Raw genomic sequence first — 21,826 nt, 5'->3', positions numbered from 1 at the left:
TCATTGGGATGAGAGACCAGACTCCCCCGTGCTCCAGTCTCATTGCAGAGAGCAATGAGGTCTCCCTTCAGCCTTCTCTTCTCCATACCAAGCAACCACAGTTCCCTCAGCAGCTGCTCTCCAGACACTTCAGCAGCTTTATTGATGTTCTTGCAGAGAACACCCTGCTCTCTTTAAGAGCTGTCTCCACTGAGGGGCATCCCTATCCCCTTGGAGCAGCAGATAGACCTGGAAAACCATAGAATCATTGAATGCTTTGGGTTGACAAAGACCTTAAATGTCAGCCATTCTCTAACTCTGCCAAGGCTGGTGCCAAGCCATGGCCCTCAGCACCACTTCTCTGCCTCTTTGAAACACCTGTATGGATGGGGATCCAACCACCTCTCTGGGCAGCCTGTGCCAGTCATTGAGAACCCTTTCAGTGAAGAAGGTGCTTCTTAGTTTCCAGCCTAAAGCTCCCTTGCTGCAACCTGAGGCCATTTCCTCTTGTCCTAAGGTGAGAAGCGTGGAAAGGTGTGGAAGAGTAGCTCCAATCCATTTTCCTGGCCATGACCAAGAGTTTCTCTGTGTGGCATTTTCCTTTCTTTTGCTGCTTTGTCACCTGGTCACCCTCCCTTGGATAATCACACGCCACAGGAAGCAGTTCTTTGCCCCTGAGAAGCTCTGTCAAGCCACAAGGGAAACTGGGAAATCAATTCAGCAGTGATTCTTTGTCTTCCCACTTCACATCTGAGCTTTATGTGCACAGAGTCTTGCAGTCCTTTCTGAGACACCTGCATGATGGTGTCCTCCTAGGGAAGCTGCAGCAGCCAGAGCTTGTTAGTCCAGTTGCTACTGAGCACCACGTGGGCAGAAGCAAATTCCAGGGTACCTGAGTGGATGTCAAGACAAAAATCATACTTTCCACATGGGTAAATTCCTTTGGTGCTCTGAGACATTGGAACATGAGTGCTGAGCTCTTCAAAGGCTCAACATTCCCCCCCTTCTTATGATGAATAAAACACAGCTTTAATGCTTCTGGACACAGGGGAAGTGTAACATTAACAAGAGTTAGGGGAGCCTGCTCTTAATGTTGTTGTTTCAGATCCTTCCTTGGTCTTTCCCTAAATTTCCTTCCAGATGCAGCACTAATTAGTGTAGGATGTCCCCTGAGCTGAGCACTAGCTGGGGCAAACCACTTGGTGATTTGATGATTCACTCAAGGAGGCAGAGGATGAGACCAGCAAAAGTCTTCATCCTCTTTCATGTATCCTATTTAACTTGGCTCTCTGGAGAGCAGAGAGAGTCAGCTGATGCAGTCAGGAATTTGGGAAGTGAAGATCTTTTGTTCCTGAAGAAGTATTTCCCTGTTGTTCTAACCTTGCACCTCTGTTCCTGTGCTGAGAAACCCAGAGAACAGCTCCTCTGCCGCTCTGATGTGCTTGCTGTGAGCACACAGCCTGATCTCAAACGCGGATCCTTGTGGAGTTCCCCAGATTTGGGTGAAATAAAACTTGAACTGGTCCTTCTTACCCACATTCCAACTCAGATGCAAGTTCCTTTCACTGATCTTCTGCCTCACATTGAAATCCTGTGCCAGCACAGCCAGCATGCTGGGCTCAAGTGTCTCCTCCTGGTCAGATGATGGAACCTCCTGGGTTCCAGTTTGTGCCCACTGCTCCTTGTCCTGTCCCTGGGCACCACTGACAAGAGTCTGGCCCCGTCTTCTGGCCCCATCTTCTTGCCCCCCACCTTTAGCTCTTGCTGAGCATTCACTGAATCACAGAAACATTCAGGTTGGAAAAGCCCCTCAGGATAACCAATTCCAACCCAGAACCCTACTCTACAAGGGTCACCCCTAAACCGTAGCCCCAAGCACCACATCCAAACCACCTTCAAACACAGCCAGGGTTGGTGACTCCACCACCTCCCTGGGCAGCTCATTCCAATCCCTGACCACTCTTGCTGGGAAAAATCTTTTCCTTATGTCCAGTCTAAACCTCCCCAGCTGCAGCTTGAGGCCATTCCCTCTTGTTCCATCGCTAATTACCTGTGAGGAGAGACCAGCACCAGCCTCTCCACAACCTCCTTTCAGGTAGTTGTAGAGAGCAATGAGGTCTCTCCTCAGCCTCCTCTTCTCCAAACTGAGCATCCCCAGCTCCTTCAGTCACTCTTCATCAGGTTTATTTTCCAGACCCTTCACAGCTTCCTTGCCCTCCTCTGCCCTGGCTCAAGCACCTCCACATCTCTCTTGTACTGAGGTGCCCCAAACTGAGCACAGTACTCACCAGAGCTGATCACCAGGGGACAAGCCTCTCCCTCTGGGGCCACAGAAACCCTGTCTGCCTTTGCTGGGAGCAGGAGAGATCTCCTTGGGCTTGGACAGAAAGCCCAGCAGGGCTGCTGGTGCTCAGAGGTTGTCCTTGGTGTGTTGCAGCAACGTGGTGGAGAAGTGTGTGACGCACGCGTCGCGCACGGAGCGCGCCATGCTGATCGACGAGGTGTGCACCATGAACGACGGCCCCCACAGTGCCTTATACACCATGATGAAGGACCAGTATGCCAACTACGTGGTACAGAAGATGATAGACGTGGCAGAGCCAGCCCAGAGGAAGATTGTCATGCACAAGGTAAGCAGCTGCCCTCCCTCGGTGAGGGTTGGAAGCCTGGGTGAGGCCTGTGGCTGCCGTGCTGGTTGCAGAGTTCAAAACAGGCAGAGGTGGTTGTGTTTGCCCTCCAGGGTTTGCTGGCAGAAGCAGAGAACTGTTGGGGGAAAAGCCCTCTAAGGTCACCCACCAACCCAACACTGCCATGGCCACTAGACCATGTCCCCAGGTGCCATGGCCACACCTTTCTTGAACACCTCCAAGGATGGGGACTCCACCACCTCCCTGGGCAGCCTGTGCCAACCCCTGATCATTCTTGCAGCAAAGAAAGTTTTCCTCATTTCCAACCTAAGCCTCCCCTGGCACAGTTTCAGGCCATTTCCTTTTCTGTCACCTGAGACTAGGGAGAAGAGCCAACCTCCACCTCACTCCAACCTCCTTCCAGGGAGCTGTAGAGAGCAATGAGGTCTCCCCTCAACCTCTTCTTCTCCAGACAACCCCAGCTCCCTCAGCTGCTCCTCCCCAGCCCTGTTCTCCAGACCCTTCCCCAGCTTTGTTGCCCTTCTCTGGACCTGCTCCATCCTCTCAGTGTCCTCCTTGGAGTAAGGAGCCCAGAAGTGATCCCAGTAATTCAGTAATAGCTGAAACACAGAACTGTGCCATAATGAGATGCAGTTTGGGCTGAAAACTGCCTGGCTGCTTCCAGCAGTCTCTCCTGACCTACTAACCTAGTTCTGTGCTCATGGTGTAGCAAATGCTCCTGAAATCCTCCCAGCCTGGCACAGCAGCAGCAGCAAAGGGCTGGTGCCCAGGAGGGGCTGGTGCCCAGGAGGGGCTGGGCAGGGCTGGCAATGATGTCACACTTGCCCTCGCTGAGAGCTGTGCTCGCTGAGGGGAGCATCTCTGTGTGCTCAGTGCAGCTGAGCCAGCCCCTGCCCACCCCCAGCCTGGCCCTGCTGCCCCTCTTAGAGCGGTGCCAGCGCTGCTGTGCCACCTTGTGCTCCTGCGCTGCAGCCCTGCTGAGGACAGGCTGGTGACACCGTGCTGAGAGGAGCTGCTGCAGCAGCACCTGGCCTGCAGCCATTCATCAGCGTTCCTGCCTCTGGGTTCTGAGCAGGGGCTCCCAGGTGCAGTGCAAAGCTGCAGCCTTTGACTGCAAACAGGTTCAGGATCTCACATTCCTCATCTGCAGTGCCTCCAGTCCTGCCCCCCAGGGCTGTGTGCCTGCTGCCTGAGGGCAGGAAGCTCTCCAACAGGTGATGTCTTCCAATCCTTTAGACCATGTCCCCAAGGGCCATGGCCACACCTTTCTTGAACACCTCCAGGGCTGGGGACTCCACCACCTCCCTGGGCAGCCTGTGCCAATCCCTGACCACTCTTGCAGCAAAGAAGTTTTTCCTCATCTCTAACCTAACCCTCCCCTGGCACAATTTCAGGGCATTTCCTCTCCTGTCACCTGATACAAGGGGGAAGATGTCAATCCCCACCTCACTGCAACCTTCTTTCAGGGAGTTGTAGAGAGCAATGAGATCTCCTCTCAGCCTCCTCTTCAGACTACACAGCCTCAGTACCCTGAGCTGCCCCTCAAGACCACCTTGCTCATGCCCACTGGACCCTTCTGATGCCTCTTCTGCCTGGGGGTGTTTACCCTGGGCTGAGGGTATTGTCAGGCCAGCAGTGGGAAGCTCAAGTACCCAGGGGTTTTGTCTTCCCAGCCTCCTCTCTTGGGACAAAGCCTGGTATGCACCCACGTGCTGAGATCCAGCTGGATTCCAGTCATGTAGCTCAGGGTGATGCCACCTGCATGACCAGAAGTTCCTCCTAAAAATACCCCCAGTGAGTTAGGGAGCTGCATTGGCAGCCACTGCTGTGCTTACAGGACATGGCTCTTCAGCACTTCAGGCTTCTTGGAGGCTTCTGCTGGTGGCCAGCACCCTGTGACTGGGTGGTCCCTGGAACTTGTGCAGGTGACCAGCAGCATGGGGGCAGTGATTCTGCCCCCTGGATTCTGCTCTTGTGAATCCCCACCTGCAGCACTGCATCCCCTTCTGGGGCCCCCAGCATAAGAACATGGAATGGGTCTAGAAAAAGTCAAAAAGATCATGGGAGGGCTGGAGAACCTCCCCTGTGGGGACAGGTTGAGAAAGTTCAGCCTGGGGAAGAGAAGGCTCCAGGGAGACCTCAGCAGCCTTCCAGTACCTGAAGGGGCTCCAGGAGAGCTGGGGAGGGACTTGTGACAAGGGCTGGGAGTGCCAGGATGAGGGACAGTGGCTTTGAGCTGGAGAAGGGGAGGTTGAGAGTGGAGAGGAGGAAGAAATTCTTTCCAGTGGTGGTGGGGGAGACACTGGCACAGGTTGCCCAGGGAGCCTGTGGCTGCCTCCTCCCTGGAGGTGTTCAAGACCAGGCTGGATGAGGCCTTGGGCAACTTGGGCTGGTGTGAGTTGTCCTTGCCCCGTTGGAACTGGATGATCATTGTTGTCCCTTCCAACTCAAACCACTCTGTGATTCTGTGGCTGTGTTCAGGTGGCAGCTCTGGGGGTTCCTGCTCCTCACCCCCCCTTCTCTTCCCCTCCTAGATCCGGCCTCACATCGCCACCCTGCGCAAGTACACCTACGGCAAACACATCCTGGCCAAGCTGGAGAAGTACTACATGAAGAACGGAGTGGACCTGGGGCCCATCTGTGGGCCCCCCAACGGCATCATCTGAAGCAGCCACCCTTGGGAGGAGCTTCCCTTGCCCCTCAGCACCTACCAACCAGCAACCACCACGATTCCAGATCCGGTCAAGAGCGAGGTTGCTTAACACTGCTAAAGAAGAGGAGGGGGTGGGGGTGGGGGTAGGGGGGGGGTGGGGAAAACAAAGGAGAAACAAAACAAAACAAACACAACAAAACCAAACCCAACAACAAAAAAACAACAAAAAAAAAAGAGAAGCCTTTGTAAATTCCTTTTAATTTTATTATGCATAACATGTACTAATTATTTTTTTTAATTAACTAATTGCCCTGCTGTTTTACTGGTGTATAGAATACTGTACATAGGTACCCAATGTACATGGAAAGAGCCACCTTGCTTTTGGGTTTTGGGCTTGTTCTCTTTTCCCCTCCCCCCCCCCCCCCCTTTTTGGTCACTCTTCTTGTATCTATATTCCAGATGTGGAAACTTTTCAGGGTGGTTGGTTTTGAGGGGAAAACCAAACCAAACCAGCAGCAAAACAACTCAACCGACCGACCAACCAACCACAACCCCCCCTCCTCCTCCCCCCCTTCCCCATTTTTAACTCAGCAACTTCTCTGCAGCCCCTCCTTTTAGTTTGTTCTGTTCTTCTGTTGGCTCCTTTGAGTTGAAAAGTCAGTGAGAAGTTGGGGAATGAGTTTTATTGCTTCAGTTTCAGAGGCCACAAATGAGGCTTTCCTCACCAGAAAGAGTCAACTTGGTTACTAAAACCAAACCATTCAACCAAAACAACGAAGCAAATGGTTTGGAAACTGTTTTTAATTGCTTTATTTTTTTTTTGTGGGGGGGTGAGGGGGGTTTAATTTGAGGAGTCTGAGGTGCTGGAAGAGAGAAGTGGCTTTGGCTTGTGGTTTTTAAGGCTGAAAGAGGTTGAGACCCCCCCCCCCCCAAGCAGGGGTTTTTAAAGCAGGGAAAGAGGAATGGTTTTGGGGAGAAGAAGAAGGGGGGGAGGGTTGGGTGTGGGGTTGGGTGGTTTCTACTTGGTTCGTTCTGTTGAGATGGAGGAAGAGGGAAGGGGGAGAGAGAGAGAGAGGGAGAGAGAGAAAGAAAGAAAGAGAGAAAATTTGATCATTTTAAGCATGAGGTTAAAACAAAAAAAAATCCAACTCAGCTTTGGTCTTGCTTCTATAAATATCTAGTGTATACTTGGTGTAGACTTTACATATATAAAGAAGAGAAAAAACAAACAAAAAAAGACAAAAAAAAAAAGAGAAGAAACAACAAACCAATAATAATTTGTAGTATTTTCTTGTTTTTTGATGTCTGGAGCTGTATCTATAATGTACCCTAGTAGTGGAACATACTTCTGACTGTACAATTGTACATTTGTAAACCTCTGTAATGTAAATGTGGAGAAGTTTGAATCTTGAAACATCAAAACCCCCCCCCCCCCCCGCCTTGGATTTATTATTATTTTTTTTTTCCCTCTTTTTTTTTTTTTTTTTGGTAAGAAAAAGGCAAAAAGCAACAAAAAAATAACAAACAAACCAAACTTAGGAGCAAAAAGAAACAAAAAAAAAGGCAAAAAAACACCCACCCCACCCCCACCCCTCACCTTCCCCCCCCCCCTGTGCATTTCAGTGTATATTCAACACCTTTTATGGTCGTAGCATATTCTAGTGTTGTATATTGTAAATTGTAATTTCAACCAGAAGTAAATTTCTTCTTCTTTTTGTTTTGGGGTTTTTTGTTTTGTTTTGGTTTGTTTGTTTGGGGGAGGGGGAATTGGTTTGGTTGGGTTTGGAAGGAGAAGAAAAAAAAATGATGTTCTTTTTGCATACAGCTTAGTTTATGGGGGGGGGGGGGGGATAATAATGGGGTTAAAGAGAAAGAGAAAAGGGTTAAAGGGTTAGAAAAGGGTTAAAGGAAAAGGGTTAAAAGGTTAAAGGAAAAAGGGTTAAAGGGTTAGAAAAGGGTTAAAGGAAAAGGGTTAAAGGGTTAGAAAAGGGTTAAAAGGGTTAAAGGGTTAGAAAAGGGTTAAAGGAAAAGGGTTAAAGGGTTAAAGGAAAAGGGTTAAAAAGGGTTAAAAAGGAAAAGGGTCGAAAAAGGAAAAGGGTTAAAGGGTTAAAAAGGAAAAGGGTTGAAAAATGAAAGGGTTAAAGGAAAAGGGTTATAGGGTTAAAAAGGAAAAGGGTTGAAAAATGAAAGGGTTAAAGGAAAAGGGTTAAAGAAGAAAAGAGTTAAAGAAAAAGGGTTAAAGAAAAAGGATTAAAAAATAAAAGGGTTAAAGAAAAAGAGTTAAAGAATTAAAAACTAAAAGGGTTAAAGAAAAAGTTAAAGAATTAAAAAAGGGTTAAAGAAAAAGTTAAAAAGGATTAAAAATAAAAGGTTTAAAGAAAAAGAGTTAAAGAAAAAGGATTAAAAAAGAAAAAGGTTAAAGAAAAAAGGATTGAAAAGGAGTTAAAGGTTAAAGAAAAAGGGTCAAAGAAAGGATTAAAAATATAAAAGGGTTGAATAAGAAAAGAGTTAAAAAGGATTAAAGAAATAAGGGTTAAAGAAAAAGGATTGAAAAAGAGTTAAAGAAAAAGGGTTAAAGAAAGGATTAAAAATAAAAGGGTCAAAGAAGAAAAGAGTTAAAAAGGATTAAAAAAACCTAAGGATTAAAGAAAAAGGATTAAAAAATAAAAGGGTCGAAGAAAAAGGATTAAAACAGAAAAGGGTTGAAGAAAAAGGGTCGAAGAAAGGATTAAAAAATAAAAGGGGTAAGGAAAAAAAGGTTAAAGGGGTTAAAAAAGGGTTAAAAAATAAAAGGGTTAAATAGGGTTAAAAATAAAAGGGTTTAAAAAAGGGTTAAAATATAAAAGGGTTTAAAAAAGGGTTAAAATATAAAAGGGTTAAAGAAAAAGGGTTAAAAATAAAAGGGTTAAAACCAAAAGGGTTAAAACCAAAAGGGTTTAAAAAAGGGTTAAGAAAGAAAAGGCTTAAACAAAAAGGATTAAAACCCACAATGAATTAAAGGATTAAAAAACCTCTCCCACACCCCCTTCCCCCCCCAAAAAAAAAAAAAACCCAAACATACAACCCCACCAAAAAATTAAGGCCACCACGAAAAAATTAAGGCCACCACGAAAAAATTAACATCACCCACAAAACAAAAACCCAAACCACAGTAAAACGATACCACCGGAACAAACAAATGATAACAGGGAAATAAAACCCCACAACACACACACACACAAAAATAATAGCAGGGGGAAAAAATATAACAACAGGAAAAAAATAACGGGGGGAGGGGGGGAGGAATGCAAACCCTCGAAACAAATGCTTGGGTTTCTTTGTCCACCTAGTTGGAGAGTAGAGAAAAGTCCTTCCTTCAGCAGTCTTACAGGAGCTGGGTTCAGTTCAGGACCAGCCGGGCTTGGGGTCCTTAGTCATTATTATTATTACTTATTTGGGGTTGATTTTCTTTTTGGAATCTGGGAGAGATTGGTTTTTTTTGCTTCTTTTGTGACAGTTAAGAAACGAGGAGTGCAAAAGTACAGCCCCCACCCCCCCCCCCCCCCAACCCCTTTTGCCTTTAGGATTTTTTTTTCCCTTCCCCACTCCCCAACCTTTTCACCTTGTAAAGTGTGAATCACCTCCTTTTGCCCCCCCTCCCCTTTCCCTTCCTACCCTCCCCCCCTTTTTTTGTACAGAAGAGGAACTGTATTTTGCATTTTGTCTACTTGTAAGTGAATGTAACATACTGTCAATTCCCCCTACCCCTTCCTCCCTTCTCCCCCTCGTTTGAATATAGACCCCCTCCCCTTCCCCTTCCCCTTCCGCCCCCCTGTAACACTACACGGTGTACATTTACAGAGCCTTGTGTATATTTCCAATGAAAAAAAGAAAAACCACAAAAAAAAACAAAAACAGGAGAAAAAAAAACAACCAACCAACCGAACCCACCAACAACAAAACAAACCCTCCCCTTCCCCTCCCCTCCCCAACTTTTTTGCAAGCACACTTGTAACCATATGTGTATAATTAACAAACCTGTGTATGCTTATTGCCTGGGCGACTATTTTTTGTAACTCTTGTGTAGATTGTCTCTAAACAACGTGTGATCTTTATTTTGAAAAAATACAGAGACTTTGGAATCTGCCTGCTTGGGCTGCCGGCAGCTGATTGCGTCCCCGGCCCGGCCCGGCGCGGCCCGGCCCGGCTCGGCTCGGCGCGGCGCGGCGCGGCGGGGTGGAGCGGTGCAGGGTGGGGAAGCGGCGCGGTGGAGGAAGCGGCGCGCTGGGGAGCGCTGGCGGGGCTTGGGGAAGGGGCAGCGAAGAGGTGGGATGGGAGAGGGATGGAGTGGAATTGGGGTGGGAGGGAAGGGAATGGGAAAGAATGGAATGGGAAAGGTAATGGAAAAGAATAGAAAGGAAAGGGAATGGGAAAGAATGGAATGGGAAAGGGATGGAAAGGTAATGGAAAAGAATAGGGAAGGGAATGGGAAAGAATGGAATGGGGAAGGGATGGAAAGGGAATGGGAAAGAATGGAATGGGAAAGGGATGGAAAGGGAATGGAAAAGAATAGGGAAGGGAATGGGAAAGAATGGAATGGGAAAGGGATGGAAAGGGAATGGGAAAGAATGGAATGGGAAAGGGATGGAAAGGGAATGGAAAAGAATAGGGAAGGGAATGGGAAAGAATGGAAAAGGAAAGGAATGGAATGAGAAATTAATAGAAAAGAATTGAATGGAAAAGGAATGGAAAACAAAAGGAATAGAAAAGGAAAAAAAGAATAGAAAGGAATAGAAAAGGAATAGAAAAGAAAAGGAATAGAAAAGAAAAGGGAATAGAAAAGAAAAGGGAATAGAAAAGAAAAGGGAATAGAATAGAATAGAATAGAATAGAATAGAATAGACCAGACCAGACCAGACCAGACCTGTGTCCTCTTGTTCTGGTGCTTGCTGGGGGCATGGTGGGGGTTGGAAGGGACTTCTGGAGAGCAACCTATCACCCAACACCATCTGATCAACTGAACCATGGCACCAAGCCATCCAGACTCTTCCTAAACACCTCCAGTGATGGTGCCTCCACCACCTCCCTGGGCAGCACATCCCAATGGCCAATCTCTCCATGAGGAACTTCTTCCTCACCTCCAGCCTAAACCTCCCCTTGGACAGCTTGAGACTGTGTCCTCTTGTTCTGGTGCTGGTTGCCTGGGAGAAGAGGCCAACCCCCAGCTGGCTACAACCTCCCTTCAGGGAGTTGGAGGTAACAATAAGGTCTCCCCTGAGCCTTCTCTTCTCCAGGCTAAGCAACCCCAGCTCCCTCAGCCTCTCCTCACAGGGCTGTGCTCCAAACCCCTCCCCAGACTTGTTGCCCTTCTCTGGACACCTTCCAGCAAGTCGACATCTTTCCTAAGCTGAGGGGCTGGAGACAGGACTCAAGTTGTGGCCTGACAAGTGCTGATCATGGGGTCCAACCCCCCTGCCAGAGCAGGACCATACTGTGGGGGTTGAGATTTCCCCCAACATTAAAATATTGCAAAATAAAAACCAAGCATCCCCTGCCCTCATGCTCAGCTGACAGGCTTTGAGCTTGATCTCCTCCCCTGTAACACAATGTTAAAGGCATAGCCTAAAACTACCGCACACACAGGCTAGCTCAGGTCACACAGGAATGCACCCAGACAGGCCTTGAAAGTCTCCCGAGGAGGAGACTTCATAACCTCTCTGGGCAGCCTGCTCCAGGGCTCTGTGACCCGAAGTTCCTCCTCATGTTGAGGTGGAACCTCCTGTGCTGCAGTTTCTATCCATTGCCTCTTGTCCTATCCCAGGGAGCAAGTGAGCAGAGCCTGTGCCCTCCCTCCTGACCCCCAGCCCTCAGATATTGATAAACGTTGATTAAATCCCCTCTCAGTCTTCTCCCCAGACTGAACAGCCCCAGGGCTCTCAGCCTCTCCTCACAGGGCAGAGCTCCAGACCCTCAATCATCCTGGTTGGACTCTCTCCAGCAGATCCCTGTCCCTCTTGAACTGGGGAGCCCAGAACTGGATGCAATATTCCAGGTGCGTCCTCACCAGGGCAGAGTACAGGGGGAGGAGAACCTCCCTCGATCCAGGTGGGGCTTGAACACCTCCAGAGAAGGAGACTCCACAACCTCTCTGGGCAGCCTGCTCCAGGGCTCTGCGACCCTCACGGGGGTCACCCTGCAGGGGGTGGCCGGGGGCTGGGACAGCTCCGATAGCTGCAGGGGGTGGCCGAGGGCTGGGATAGGGCCGGGGGCTGGGACAGCTCCGGGAGCTGCAAGGGGCGGCCGGGGACTGGGACAGCTCCGGGAGCTGCAGGGGGCGGCCGGGGGCTGGGATAGGGCCCGGGGCTGGGCCAGCTCCGGGAGCTGCAGGGGGCGGCCGGGGGCTGGGCCAGCTCCGGGAGCTGCAGGGGGCGGCCGGGGGCTGGGACAGCTTCGGGAGCTGCAGGGGGCGGCCGGGGGCTGGGCCAGCTCCGGGAGCTGCAGGGGGCGGCCGGGGGCTGGGATAGAGCCGGGGGCTGGGATAGCTCCGGGAGCTGCAGGGGGTGGCCGGGGGCTGGGCCAGCTCCGGGAGCTGCAGGGGGCGGCCGGGGGCTGGGCCAGCTCCGGGAGCTGCAGGGGGCGGCCGCGGCCACTGCGGGGCGGTGCAGCCCCAGCAACGCGCCCGGCTCCGGCCCCGCCCCGCTCGCCTGCGCTACCCCGGGACCCCCCCACTGCCCTGGGGACCCTCCCACTGTCTGAGGGAGACCCCCGACATTGTTCTGCTGACCCCTTCCCTGCCCCCAGGACAGTGTGCCAGGGATCCTCAGACACTGCACCGCGGACCCCCACTGCCCAAAGGACCTCCAGCCGTTGCCCCAAGCACCCTCTCATGGCCCCAGAAACCCCCTCCCCACTGCCCCAGCGTCACCTGCACTGCCTCAGGGCCCCCCTCACTGCCCCCGGGACTCCTTCACAATCCCAGGGACCCCTCCCCTGCCTCGGGGACACCACCCATTGTCCCTGAGACGCCTCATGCTGCACCAAGATCCCCCCCAGTGGCCCGAGGACAACCCCCACCCCCCCCATACTGCAGCAAGGACTCCACCACTGTTCCAAGGACACCCCACACTGTCCCAGGATCCCCCTCCCCACTGCCCCAGATTGACCTCCACTGTCCCAAGACTCCCCTCCTGCCCCAAGGACATCCCCCCCACTGCCCCAGGACACAGCCCCCAGGACCCCAACCCATCCTCGCTGCATTTCTGCACCACCCACAACCTTCCCTGCAGCTTGCTCCCCCTCAGCCTCCCGAGCGTCTCCCTGATGACATTAATGCACGTTTAAAATAATAAATAAATTATTAATGGGGCTCCTGCTAATTACAGCATGATTAAAACCCAGGGAAGTGACTCAGGTGGGACCCCCGAGGCAGAGCTCTCCCCCTACCCCGATATTTCCCACCCGGAAGGGGAGCCCTGGCTCTGAGTAACCCTTGGAATGGGACTGGGAGGATGCCCCCACCATGGGCTGTGCCCCAGTTCTGCCTCCCTGCTGTCTCCGGGAGCCACAGCCCCTTTCTCAGCTGAATTTGGTTGATTTCTGCCCAAAACCAGTGGTAGTGGGCAGCCTGTGCCCCTTCCCCCAGTGCTCCTTCTTCCAGACTCCCTTCTCCTGGTTCCTCTTCTCCCCTGTAACCTCCCCTGCACCGCCTTGGCCCCCTCCCAGTGTCAATCTCCCATCACAGGAGGAGGTTTGTGGGAATCCCTGGAGGTCTGGGGGCTTTGCACAGAAACCAGGCAGAAGCCATTAGGAGGTGTGAGAAACGACTGAGCTGGCCAGGCTGGAGAGCTGGGCACAGGAACCTCCTGAAGTTCAACCAGGGCAAGAGCAGGGTCCTGCCCGTGGAGAGGAACAGCCTCCTGCAGCAGCACAGGGGAGGGCTGACCTGCTGGGAAGCAGCTGTGAGAAGGGCATGGGAGTGCTGGTGGACAGCAAGGAGCCTGGAGCATCTCTGAGAGGAGAAAAGCCCTGGGGCTGCTGAGCCTGGAGAAGAGCAGCCCCAGAGGGGAGCTGAGCAATGCTCAGCAAGAGAGAAAGGCTGGAGGGCAAGAGGCTGGGGCCAGACTCTCGTTAGTGGTGTCCAGAGACAGGACAAGGGACAATGGGCACAAACTGGAAGCCAGGAGGTTCCATCGGAACAGGAGGAGAAAATTTCTTGCTGTGAGGATGCTGGAGGCCTGGAGCAGGCTGCCCAGAGAGGTTGTGGAGTCTTCTCCTCTGGAGAGATTCCAACTCCCCCGGGCATTGTGATCCTGGGCAAGCTGCTGTGGGTGCCCTGCTTTAGCAGGGGAGTTGCACTGGATGCTCTCCAGAGGTCCCTTCTGACCCCACCCTGCTGGGGTTCTATGCTTGTGGGTTATATCCTGTCCCATCTCTGCACAGCTCACCCATAGCTACCGCCTCTAGGACCACTGCAGTGACCCAGATTCAGGGCAAAGCCACCACCCCAGGGGCACCCCAACAGCTATGTGGAAGTTACTGCCATGACAGAGGACTGCTGTACCCCCGCGGGTGGCCCTGAACACAGCACCCACTGGGGGTGACCACGGGTCCTACAGAGGGAGGCAGAGGGAGCAGGGAGGGGTGGTGAGCTCCTGCTCCAGCTGCCCCTGGAGGCAGATCCCAGGGCAGATCTGTCTGTCCCTGGTTTCTCTCCCCTGTCCTCCCTGAGGTGACCTCATCTGCTCCATGGTCCCCCCACCTGCTTGTTGTTCCTCCCCTCATAACCCCCTGAGTCTCCCCATTTACTCCTGCCCCCTCAACTGTCCATGAGCCCCCTCCCCCCCCCCCCCCCCATTACCTCAGCACCCCTGAGAGCACTCAGTCTGCCCCAGGTCCCACTCCAGCTACTCCTCAGCCATCTCAATCTGTTCCAAGCCCCCCTCGTATCTACCCTTGAATCCCCCCATCCACCCCAGGGTCCTCCCTCCTCTGCCCCTGGATTCCCTCAGTTTACTCCAGTCCCCCTTATTTTGCCCCAGTCCCTGCCACCCATCCCCACGGTCACCCCAATGTGCCCCAGATTCCTCCTTCTATCCACCCCAGAGCACCCCCACCTGTTTCACACCCCCCCATCTACCCTTGGATACCCCCCCATCTATCCCATGCTCCCCTCAATCCACCCCAAGATCCCCCACTCTGCCCCAGATCCCTCCCATCTGCCTTGAGACCTCCTGCCCTGTCCCCACCTTTACCACTAGACGCCCCCCATCTAACCCAGGCTCCACTCGATCTGCCCCAGCTCCTCCCCCATCTACACCAAACTCCTTCTTATCTACCCCAGGGTCCCCCCAGTCTGCCCTCGGGCCCCTCCTCTACACCAGTGCCCTCTTCCATCTGCCCCAGGCTCCCCCCCAGTTTAGCCCAGGGTCCCCCTAATAAACCCCAGGGCCCCTAATCCCACCCCAAGGTCGCCTCCATCTACCCCGACCCTCCCTACCCCACTACCATCCCACTGCCCCCATCCCCGCTCCGGGAGTGTCCCCGGCGGCAGGTCCGGACCGGGACGGTCACAGGCGTGCCGGAATCGGGACCGAATCCGGAGCCCGGGGGGTGTGCGTGGGGGGGTCCCGATGCTTCCTTCCTGCGCGGGTGGGGGCACAGCGACCCCGCACTCACATCCCCCCTCACCCACATCCTCCCTCCCGCACCCGCCGCCTCCCCTCCCGCGGGCGGCGGCAACAAAGGGCCGTTCCCGTTCCCCGCCCCCGCCTCCCTCCCGCCTCCTCCCGCCGCCTCCCGCCGCTGCAGCCGCCGCCGCCCGCCCGCCGCCCGCCGCCGTCCTTGCGGCAGGAAGATGCCCGGGGAGGTGCCGCCGCCGGCGCCCCGGGGGCTGCGGAGCCTCACGGTGCTGCTGCTGCTGCTGCTTCTGCTGAGCGCTGCCCGGGTGAGTTACCGGCACCGGGACCGGGCGGGAGGACCCGCGGCGTGCGGGGAGCCCGGGGGGTCCGGAGGGACCGGCCCCGGGTGTGTGTTGGGGGGTGTGGGACCAGCGCCGTGCACAGAACGGGAGTGGGTGAGGCGAGGTGGGAGCGGAGCGGGGAGCTGGTCCCGGTGTCGGCGTCGTGCGTGGCCACCGGCACCGTGGAGCGGCGCCGGGAGAACGGCAGCGGCATCGAGCACCGACAGGGAACGGGGGCCAGGGGGGTCGGGGGAGCACCAGCACCGATTTCAGGGGCGGTGGGATCGGCATCAGCATCGAGCGTGGACCGGCACCGGGCGAGGGGGGGTCGGACCGGCCCGGGGTGCTGGAACCGGTATCGACGGTACCGTGCCTGGACCGGCACCGGATGGGAGGCACCGGCATCGGTCAGGGACCGGTACTGGGCAGTGGGGGGTGGGACCGGCATCGGTGTCGTGCGTGGACCGGCACCGGGCGGTGGGTCTCGGCTCCGGGCTGGGAGGGGGCTGCGGGACCAGCACCGTGTATGGACTGGCCCCGGCAGCGAGGCTGGTACGGGGCTGGGGGGCCTGGCACCGGACCGGAGCGGCGAGACTGGTACCGGTATCGTGCGTGGACCAGACGTGGGTGGGGGCCACCGAGGGTGGGAGCAGTATCAGGGTGGTGTGTGGACTGAGCCCGGGCTGGGGGTTTGGCACCGGGCTGGGATGCTGGGACCAGTACTGGCATCGTGCGTGGACCGACTGTGGGCGGGGGGGACTCGTAGCGGGCTGAGGGCATGGGGCTGGTACCGATAACGAGCGTGGACCCCGCACCAGCCCCCCCAGAGCCGCTGACCCCGCTCGGGCAGCGCAGGCAGGAGCCGATGCCCATCCCGGGCAGGGACTGGGCAGGGGCTGGGCAGGGGCAGGCAGCGGCAGGCGGAGGGTGGGGAGGGCCCTGCCCGGGGAGGGGGCTGCAGGCAGCTGCCATTTGAAGGTCGCAGGGAACCACGGCCTGATACCACTCCGGGCAGGGAGGGTAGCAGGAAAATCCCTCCGTTGCTTTTCAGTGGCAGAAGAAACTTGGGGTGGGGGTTGCCCCATCCTTGCCTGCCCTCCGGGGGGCTCTCCTGCATCCTTAGGGGATGGGCAGGGGTAGGTGTGGGCAAGCCTTGGCTGCTGCTCGCCCCTTCCGTGCCCAGCCTCTGCCTGCTCTTCCCGGGCTCTCCCCTGGAGGTTTTTCCAGCTCTGCTCCCAGAAGGGGAGCTGGAAGTCGGCAGGAGGAAGGGTCTGGGGTTCCTCGTGGTGATTCCAGAACTGCTTCATCCCACCACTGGCTCTGGCTGGGAGACCCTTCCCTGCCTGCACCCTTCCCTGCCTGCTGGGTGCTGGCTGTGGGGTGCTGGTCTCCAGGAAGGATCCTCCTGCAGCCAGAAGATGCTTTTCCAGCATAACCCAGGAGGAATCTGAGAGCACGGAGGTGAGGAAGGCTGCCTCCTCCTCCTCCTCTTCTCCTCAAGAGGGGAAGAACTCTCAGGGCCTGGCTGCTCACCAGCTGCACTGAATAACCCAGAGCTCTCCTCCATCCTCCTGGGCACCTGGTTTGTGGGCACCGTGGGCAGGCACCCTCATGCTTGACGGGTGGTGCTGGTGTGTGCTGGATGCTCTCCCAGCAGTTCTTCCCTTCCCTGAGAGCCAGATGCAACTTTGATGTTCCTGAGCAGGCTGCCGGGCTGCTCCTGAGCAGACGTGTGTGCCTCACTGGGGCAAGCAGGGATAAAGCTGCTGGCCCCTGGCGCTGCCTGGATCCAAGGGCTGCGGTTTGAGCCCAAGCCTGTGCTCTGCCACGGCTCTGGGGAAGCTCAAGCTCTGCTGGCAGCTCCTCTCAATCACTGGGTGCCCAGGGTGGTGAGAGGTGCATGTGGCCAAGCTGGTGGCAGGTGTGGGGTCGGCTGTGTGGGTGCTTGCTGCCCCCCCCTGTAAGCTTTTGCCCCCTCCCCGTTTCGGGAGGTGCTGGCCAGTGAGTGGTGCCAGAGGCGGTTGCTGGATCTGATGAGGATAATTAGGTAGGAAAGGTGACAGTGCTGGGGTGGGAGGTGATGGGAAGCTGGGATGCTCCTGAGGACCGTAGGAGCTGGGGGAGGCAGTCCCAGGGAGGGAGGGATGCTGCCTTCCCCTTGAGGGATGCTCCAGGAACGTGAGACATCCCTCACCTGGAGGGCACTGAGGGCCTCTCCTCTCCCCTCCTGCTCTCTGCTGAAGCTTTCATATCATTTGGTCTTGCTAGACAAAGTCTCAACTTCTCCCTGGGGTGGGAAACAGCAACTTGGTCCAGCTCTGGTGCATCCCATCTGGCTGCTGTGACAACAGGAGGGGGCTGGACCTGGGACCCCTCAGCCCTGGGGCAGCTGTGCAGGAGACTGGGAGCTGCTGGCTGCAAACCCTCTGCCTGCTCCCTGCCAGAGAGCCCTTCCCTGGAGCAGCACCTGGAGAATTCATCAATGTTTGTACTACAGGGATCTGACAAATAGCTCCAGTTCCTGCTGGCACTGAGCCCTCCAGCTCCCTGGAACGGGTTCAGTGTCCCTGTCCCCAGCCTGGGACAGTGTGGAGAGACAAGGCTGCTGGCCTGGGCACAGGGATGTGGCCTTGAACCATAAGGAGGTCTCCTGGGACTCAGTGCTTCCTTTTGATCTCCTGATGGCTGTGATCCCTCTTGGCCTTGGGTTTGGGGAATCTGGGATCGATTCCACTGGGACCAGGACCTTTAACCTCTTGTGCCTGTGGGGCAAGAGCTGCCTCTCCTGCAGGACCTGATCCCAGCAGCATCATGGACATGCAAGTTTGGGTTTGGCTGGGTACCCCAGGGCTGTGAGGCTCATGGGCTCACCCTGTCCCTCCCTGCTGACCCCCAGCTCCTGCCTCATTGCTTTGCAGCCAGCTGTGGGACCAAATTGGATCTGTTTGGGAGATCCAAAGCCTCAGTGGAGAGGAACCCCCACGTCAGCCAGGCCTGTGGTTAGGGTGAGCTCAGCCCCTTGTTAGACACCAGAGAATCCAAGAGCTGGCAGTTTTCTGTGCAGCTGGCAGAGCTGGCTGCTCCCCATCCCACAGACCACACACAGGCTGGAGGGGTTTGCTCCTTCCTCCTCCTCTTCCTCCTCCTCCACACAGGGCCTCGGTGGGGAGCCAGGATGCTGGCAGCCAAGTGGCATCTGGGGACCATTTGGGGACAGAGCAGGCAGGGGGAGGGCAGCAGCACGCAGCACTGCTCATGCCCAGGAGGTGCTGGGGAGTGAGCTTCAGTGAGGGTGGGACACTGAGCTGTGGTGAGACGCTGGGAGAGTGGTGGGGGAGTGGGGGACATGCATCCAGCCCCGTGTGGCACTCCCAGCCTGGGGACCTAACGTCCCTCACCGTGCTGGGGAAGGTGCCCCTGGCTGCCAGGCTGAGCTGCAACCTTAGGGATCAACTCATCCCCTTAATTACTGAGAGTGCTGATTAGCTGTAACCTTTCTGCAGGTCCTGGCTGCTCATGTCCTTGTCCCTGCTGCAGCTTTGCCTGGGCCTAGCCTCATCCAGCTCCTCTGTGTGGGGTATCAGGAGGTGATTTATCTGGTCCTGCAGAGTGTGGGGGTGTGGGACTGCATCCCATGCTCCTTCCCATCCCTTAAACTCCACCCATGGCTCAGTCCAGAATGATGATGGAGAATGAAGGACCCAGAGATACCCCCACAGAGATCTGGGGTGGAGCAGCCCCTTCCCCCCTGCAGGGGATCTGGGGGTGGGGTCAGCATCTCCCACAGCTCTGGGAACCAGCAGGGTGGTTTGGGGGGTTTGCAGGGCACCCTTGTTCCCACCGTGTTTGTCGGTGGTCTGGGGTCAGCAGCTTGCCCCTTCTGAGGTTTGGGGGTGCTCTGGGGGCTGCTGTGAAATTGTGTGGCATGCAACAAGCTTGCTCAGGCTCAGCCTGGCTCCCAGAGGGGTGGGACTTAGAATCCTGGAATGGTTTGGGTTGGAAGTGACCTTAAAGCTCATCCCAGTTCCAACCCCCCTGCCATGGGCAGGGACACCTCCCACCAGCCCAGGTTGCTCAAGGCCTCATCCAGCCTGGTTTTAAACACTTTCAGAGATGAGGTGTTCACAACTTCTCGGAGCAACCTGTTCCAGTGCCTCTCCATCCTCACTGCAAAGAACTTCTCCCTGATGCCCAGCCTATTTCTCCCCTTCTCTAGTTTCAAACCATTGCCCCTTGCCCTACCATCACAGGCCCTTGTAAAACAAATATTTGAGCTCTCTGCTGTGAGCTGGGGAAATGTGGTGGCTTGACCCAGCTCTGTCTGTAGGGACATCCCAGCTCTCCCCAGCCAGCCACGCTCAGCACCTAGCTCCTTCCTCTTTGGAGCAGGAGAGAAATTGAGCAAAAATGATGATAATCACAAATGAGAGGCTCCCAGAGCTTCCTGAAGGGTGCAGGGTCCCCTGGCTGCTGGCCCCCGTGCATGGTGCAGTGGGAGTTAAGTTTGCCAGAGTCCCTAAGGCTTCCTTTTCCCTTTGGAAGCGCTGGGAGCTGTTGTGGCAGCCCCCGGGAGACGGCAGCAGGGCTGAGGGAATGCAAGTCTCTGGTGGGACGTGAGCTGGCTACCAAACCCCACAGGCTGTGCCCTGCCAGCCCAGAGCCTTCCCTAGCCCTGGCCTTTCAAGGCCCTAAATAGGTTGAGGTGGTGGCATTAATTCTGTGCCCACATCCTTGTCCCACCAGGCTTTCCCCATGCTCAGGGACCAGCCCTGTACCCTGCCTGGCTCTGGGGGTGGTTTTTGCTTGGATTCTACTCCTCACTGCTTGAACCTGGAGCTCAGCATCACTGCAAACCCAGCCTTGGTGCTCAGGAGATGGGGAGCAGTGATTTGTGTGGGGGAGCTCCCTTTAGCCACATGGCTTGGCATGCCCTGGGAGCAGCAGAAGGTACCTTCATTGGAGCTGTAGTCCTCAGCATGCCCTCTGCACTCCTCAGCATCTCCTCAGTGCCCCTCATCAAGCCCTCAGCATCCCCTCTGCACCCCTTAGCATCCTCTCAGCACCCCTCGGCATCCTCTCAGCAGCCCTCAGCACCCCTCAGCATCCCCTCTGCACCCCACAGTATCTCTCATCATCCCCTCTTCACTCTTCAGCACCCCCTCAGCACCCTTCAGCATCCCCCTCTGCACCCCACATTATCTCTCATCATCCCCTCTTCATTCCTCAGCATCCCCTCAGCATCCCCTCAACATCCCCTCAGCACCCTTCAGCATCCCCTCACGCTCCTCATCCTCCTGCTCCAGCTGACAGAGGGAAGCTGCTTTGGCTCAGCACCCCGGGGAGATGCCGGGGAAGGATTTCTCCTGCAGAACGGTCGATGCCGCCGAGCCTCTCTGGGGCGGGAGGTGGGGGTTGTGCCTCTGTTTGTCACCCCGGCAGCGGCGGCCCGGCCGCAGCAGAAGATGCTGCGCTCTTGCCAGCCGTGTCCCTGGAGACGCGGCGGCCACACGTGTGCGGAGGGAGGGCAGGAGCGCTGCCTGCCGGAGAGCTTTCCCCAGGTTTTCCACCCTGGCTTTGTGCTTTTCCCTCTTTCCTGGATGTGCTGCTTTCTAGGAGGGGCGGGGGGGGGGGGGGGGGGGGGGGGGGGGGGGGGGGGGGGGGGGGGGGGGGGGGGGGGGGGGGGGGGGGGGGGGGGGGGGGGGGGGGGGGGGGGGGGGGGGGGGGGGTGGGGGGGAAGGGGGGAGAAGATTTGCTTTTGGGAGTGGTCCAGCCTCTTCCTCCTCCTCCTCCTCCTCCTCCTCCTCCCCAGCCAGTGCCGGGCTCTGGGGAGAGAGGCAGCGGGAGGAAGGGCGGCGGGGGACGGAACAGAGAGCTTTTTGTGGCCCCCACAGACGTCTTGGCCAGTTAATTACTGTGACATTTATACTGAGCTGCTCCTGCAGAGCTCCCCAGCGTTTCAGCGACCTTGGTGAGCTGCGTGTGGGGCAAAGGCTTCCCCTTTGTGCCCAGCCCGCAGGGCAGGGCGGGAGACGCCGGCAGCCAGGGCAGGGCAGAAGGATTCACACACTCACGGATTGCATCAGGTTGGGAGGGTCCCTGGAAGATCGTCTTGTCCAACCCCCCCTGCAGTCAGCAGGGACACCTCCAGTCCGGTAAAATGCTGTTCCAGTGTTCCACCACCCTCCTTCTGAAGAATTTCCTCCTCATCTCCACTCTCAGTCTCCTCTCTTCCAGCTCAAAGCCGTTGTCCCTCATCCTGTCACTCCCAGCCCTTGTCAAAAGCCCCTTCCCAGCTCTCCTGGAGCCCTTTCAGATAGTGGAAGACTGCTCTAAGGTCTCCCTGGAGCCTTCCCTTCTCCAGGGCTGAACAGCCCCCAACCCTCCCAGCCTGTACCCACAGGGGATGTCCTCCAGCCCTCTGATCATCTCTGTGACCTCTGGACCTTCTCCAACAGGTCTGTGTCCCTCCTTTGTTGGATGTGGCTGGAATCTGGGCAGAGTGTAGCTCTTGGGGCTGCTAGGCTGAGCCTGGGTGCAGCATCCACTCTCCCCACCCCTCCCCAAACCATGTTTTTTGGTGTTGGGCAGGAACAGGACCGAGCCAAGGCT

At 55.7% G+C, this 21,826-nt stretch overlaps 2 protein-coding genes and 1 non-coding gene across 11 annotated transcripts in view; all 3 read left to right on the top strand.

Moving 5' to 3' along the window:
* PUM1 (pumilio RNA binding family member 1) overlaps positions 1–9,405 on the top strand; it is a 96,578-nt gene extending 87,173 nt beyond the window's left edge. For all 9 annotated transcript variants that reach the window (XM_068167481.1, XM_068167480.1, XM_068167482.1 and 6 more), the window contains 2 exons: positions 2,417–2,609; positions 5,162–9,405. In XM_068167481.1, coding sequence (XP_068023582.1) covers positions 2,417–2,609; positions 5,162–5,293 — 325 coding nt within the window. In that variant the 3' untranslated portion in view covers positions 5,294–9,405. The remainder of the gene's footprint in view (positions 1–2,416; positions 2,610–5,161) is intronic.
* Positions 3,430–3,515, top strand: LOC137456169 (small nucleolar RNA SNORD103/SNORD85). Its single transcript, XR_010990978.1, has one exon. It is a non-coding gene; the product is annotated as a small nucleolar RNA SNORD103/SNORD85 (small nucleolar RNA).
* A 5,653-nt stretch (positions 9,406–15,058) lies between the features above and the next one.
* The window catches only part of SDC3 (syndecan 3), a 58,817-nt gene continuing 52,049 nt past the window's right edge, over positions 15,059–21,826 (top strand). The window contains exon 1 of the mRNA XM_068167469.1: positions 15,059–15,202. Coding sequence (XP_068023570.1) covers positions 15,113–15,202 — 90 coding nt within the window. The 5' untranslated portion in view covers positions 15,059–15,112. The remainder of the gene's footprint in view (positions 15,203–21,826) is intronic.

This window comes from Melanerpes formicivorus, unplaced genomic scaffold, assembly GCF_026170545.1.
Source record: "Melanerpes formicivorus ecotype bairdi unplaced genomic scaffold, bMelFor1.0.p_v2 SCAF_118, whole genome shotgun sequence".
Lineage (NCBI taxonomy): Eukaryota > Metazoa > Chordata > Aves > Piciformes > Picidae > Melanerpes > Melanerpes formicivorus.
This window is presented reverse-complemented; position numbering and strand designations above follow the sequence as displayed.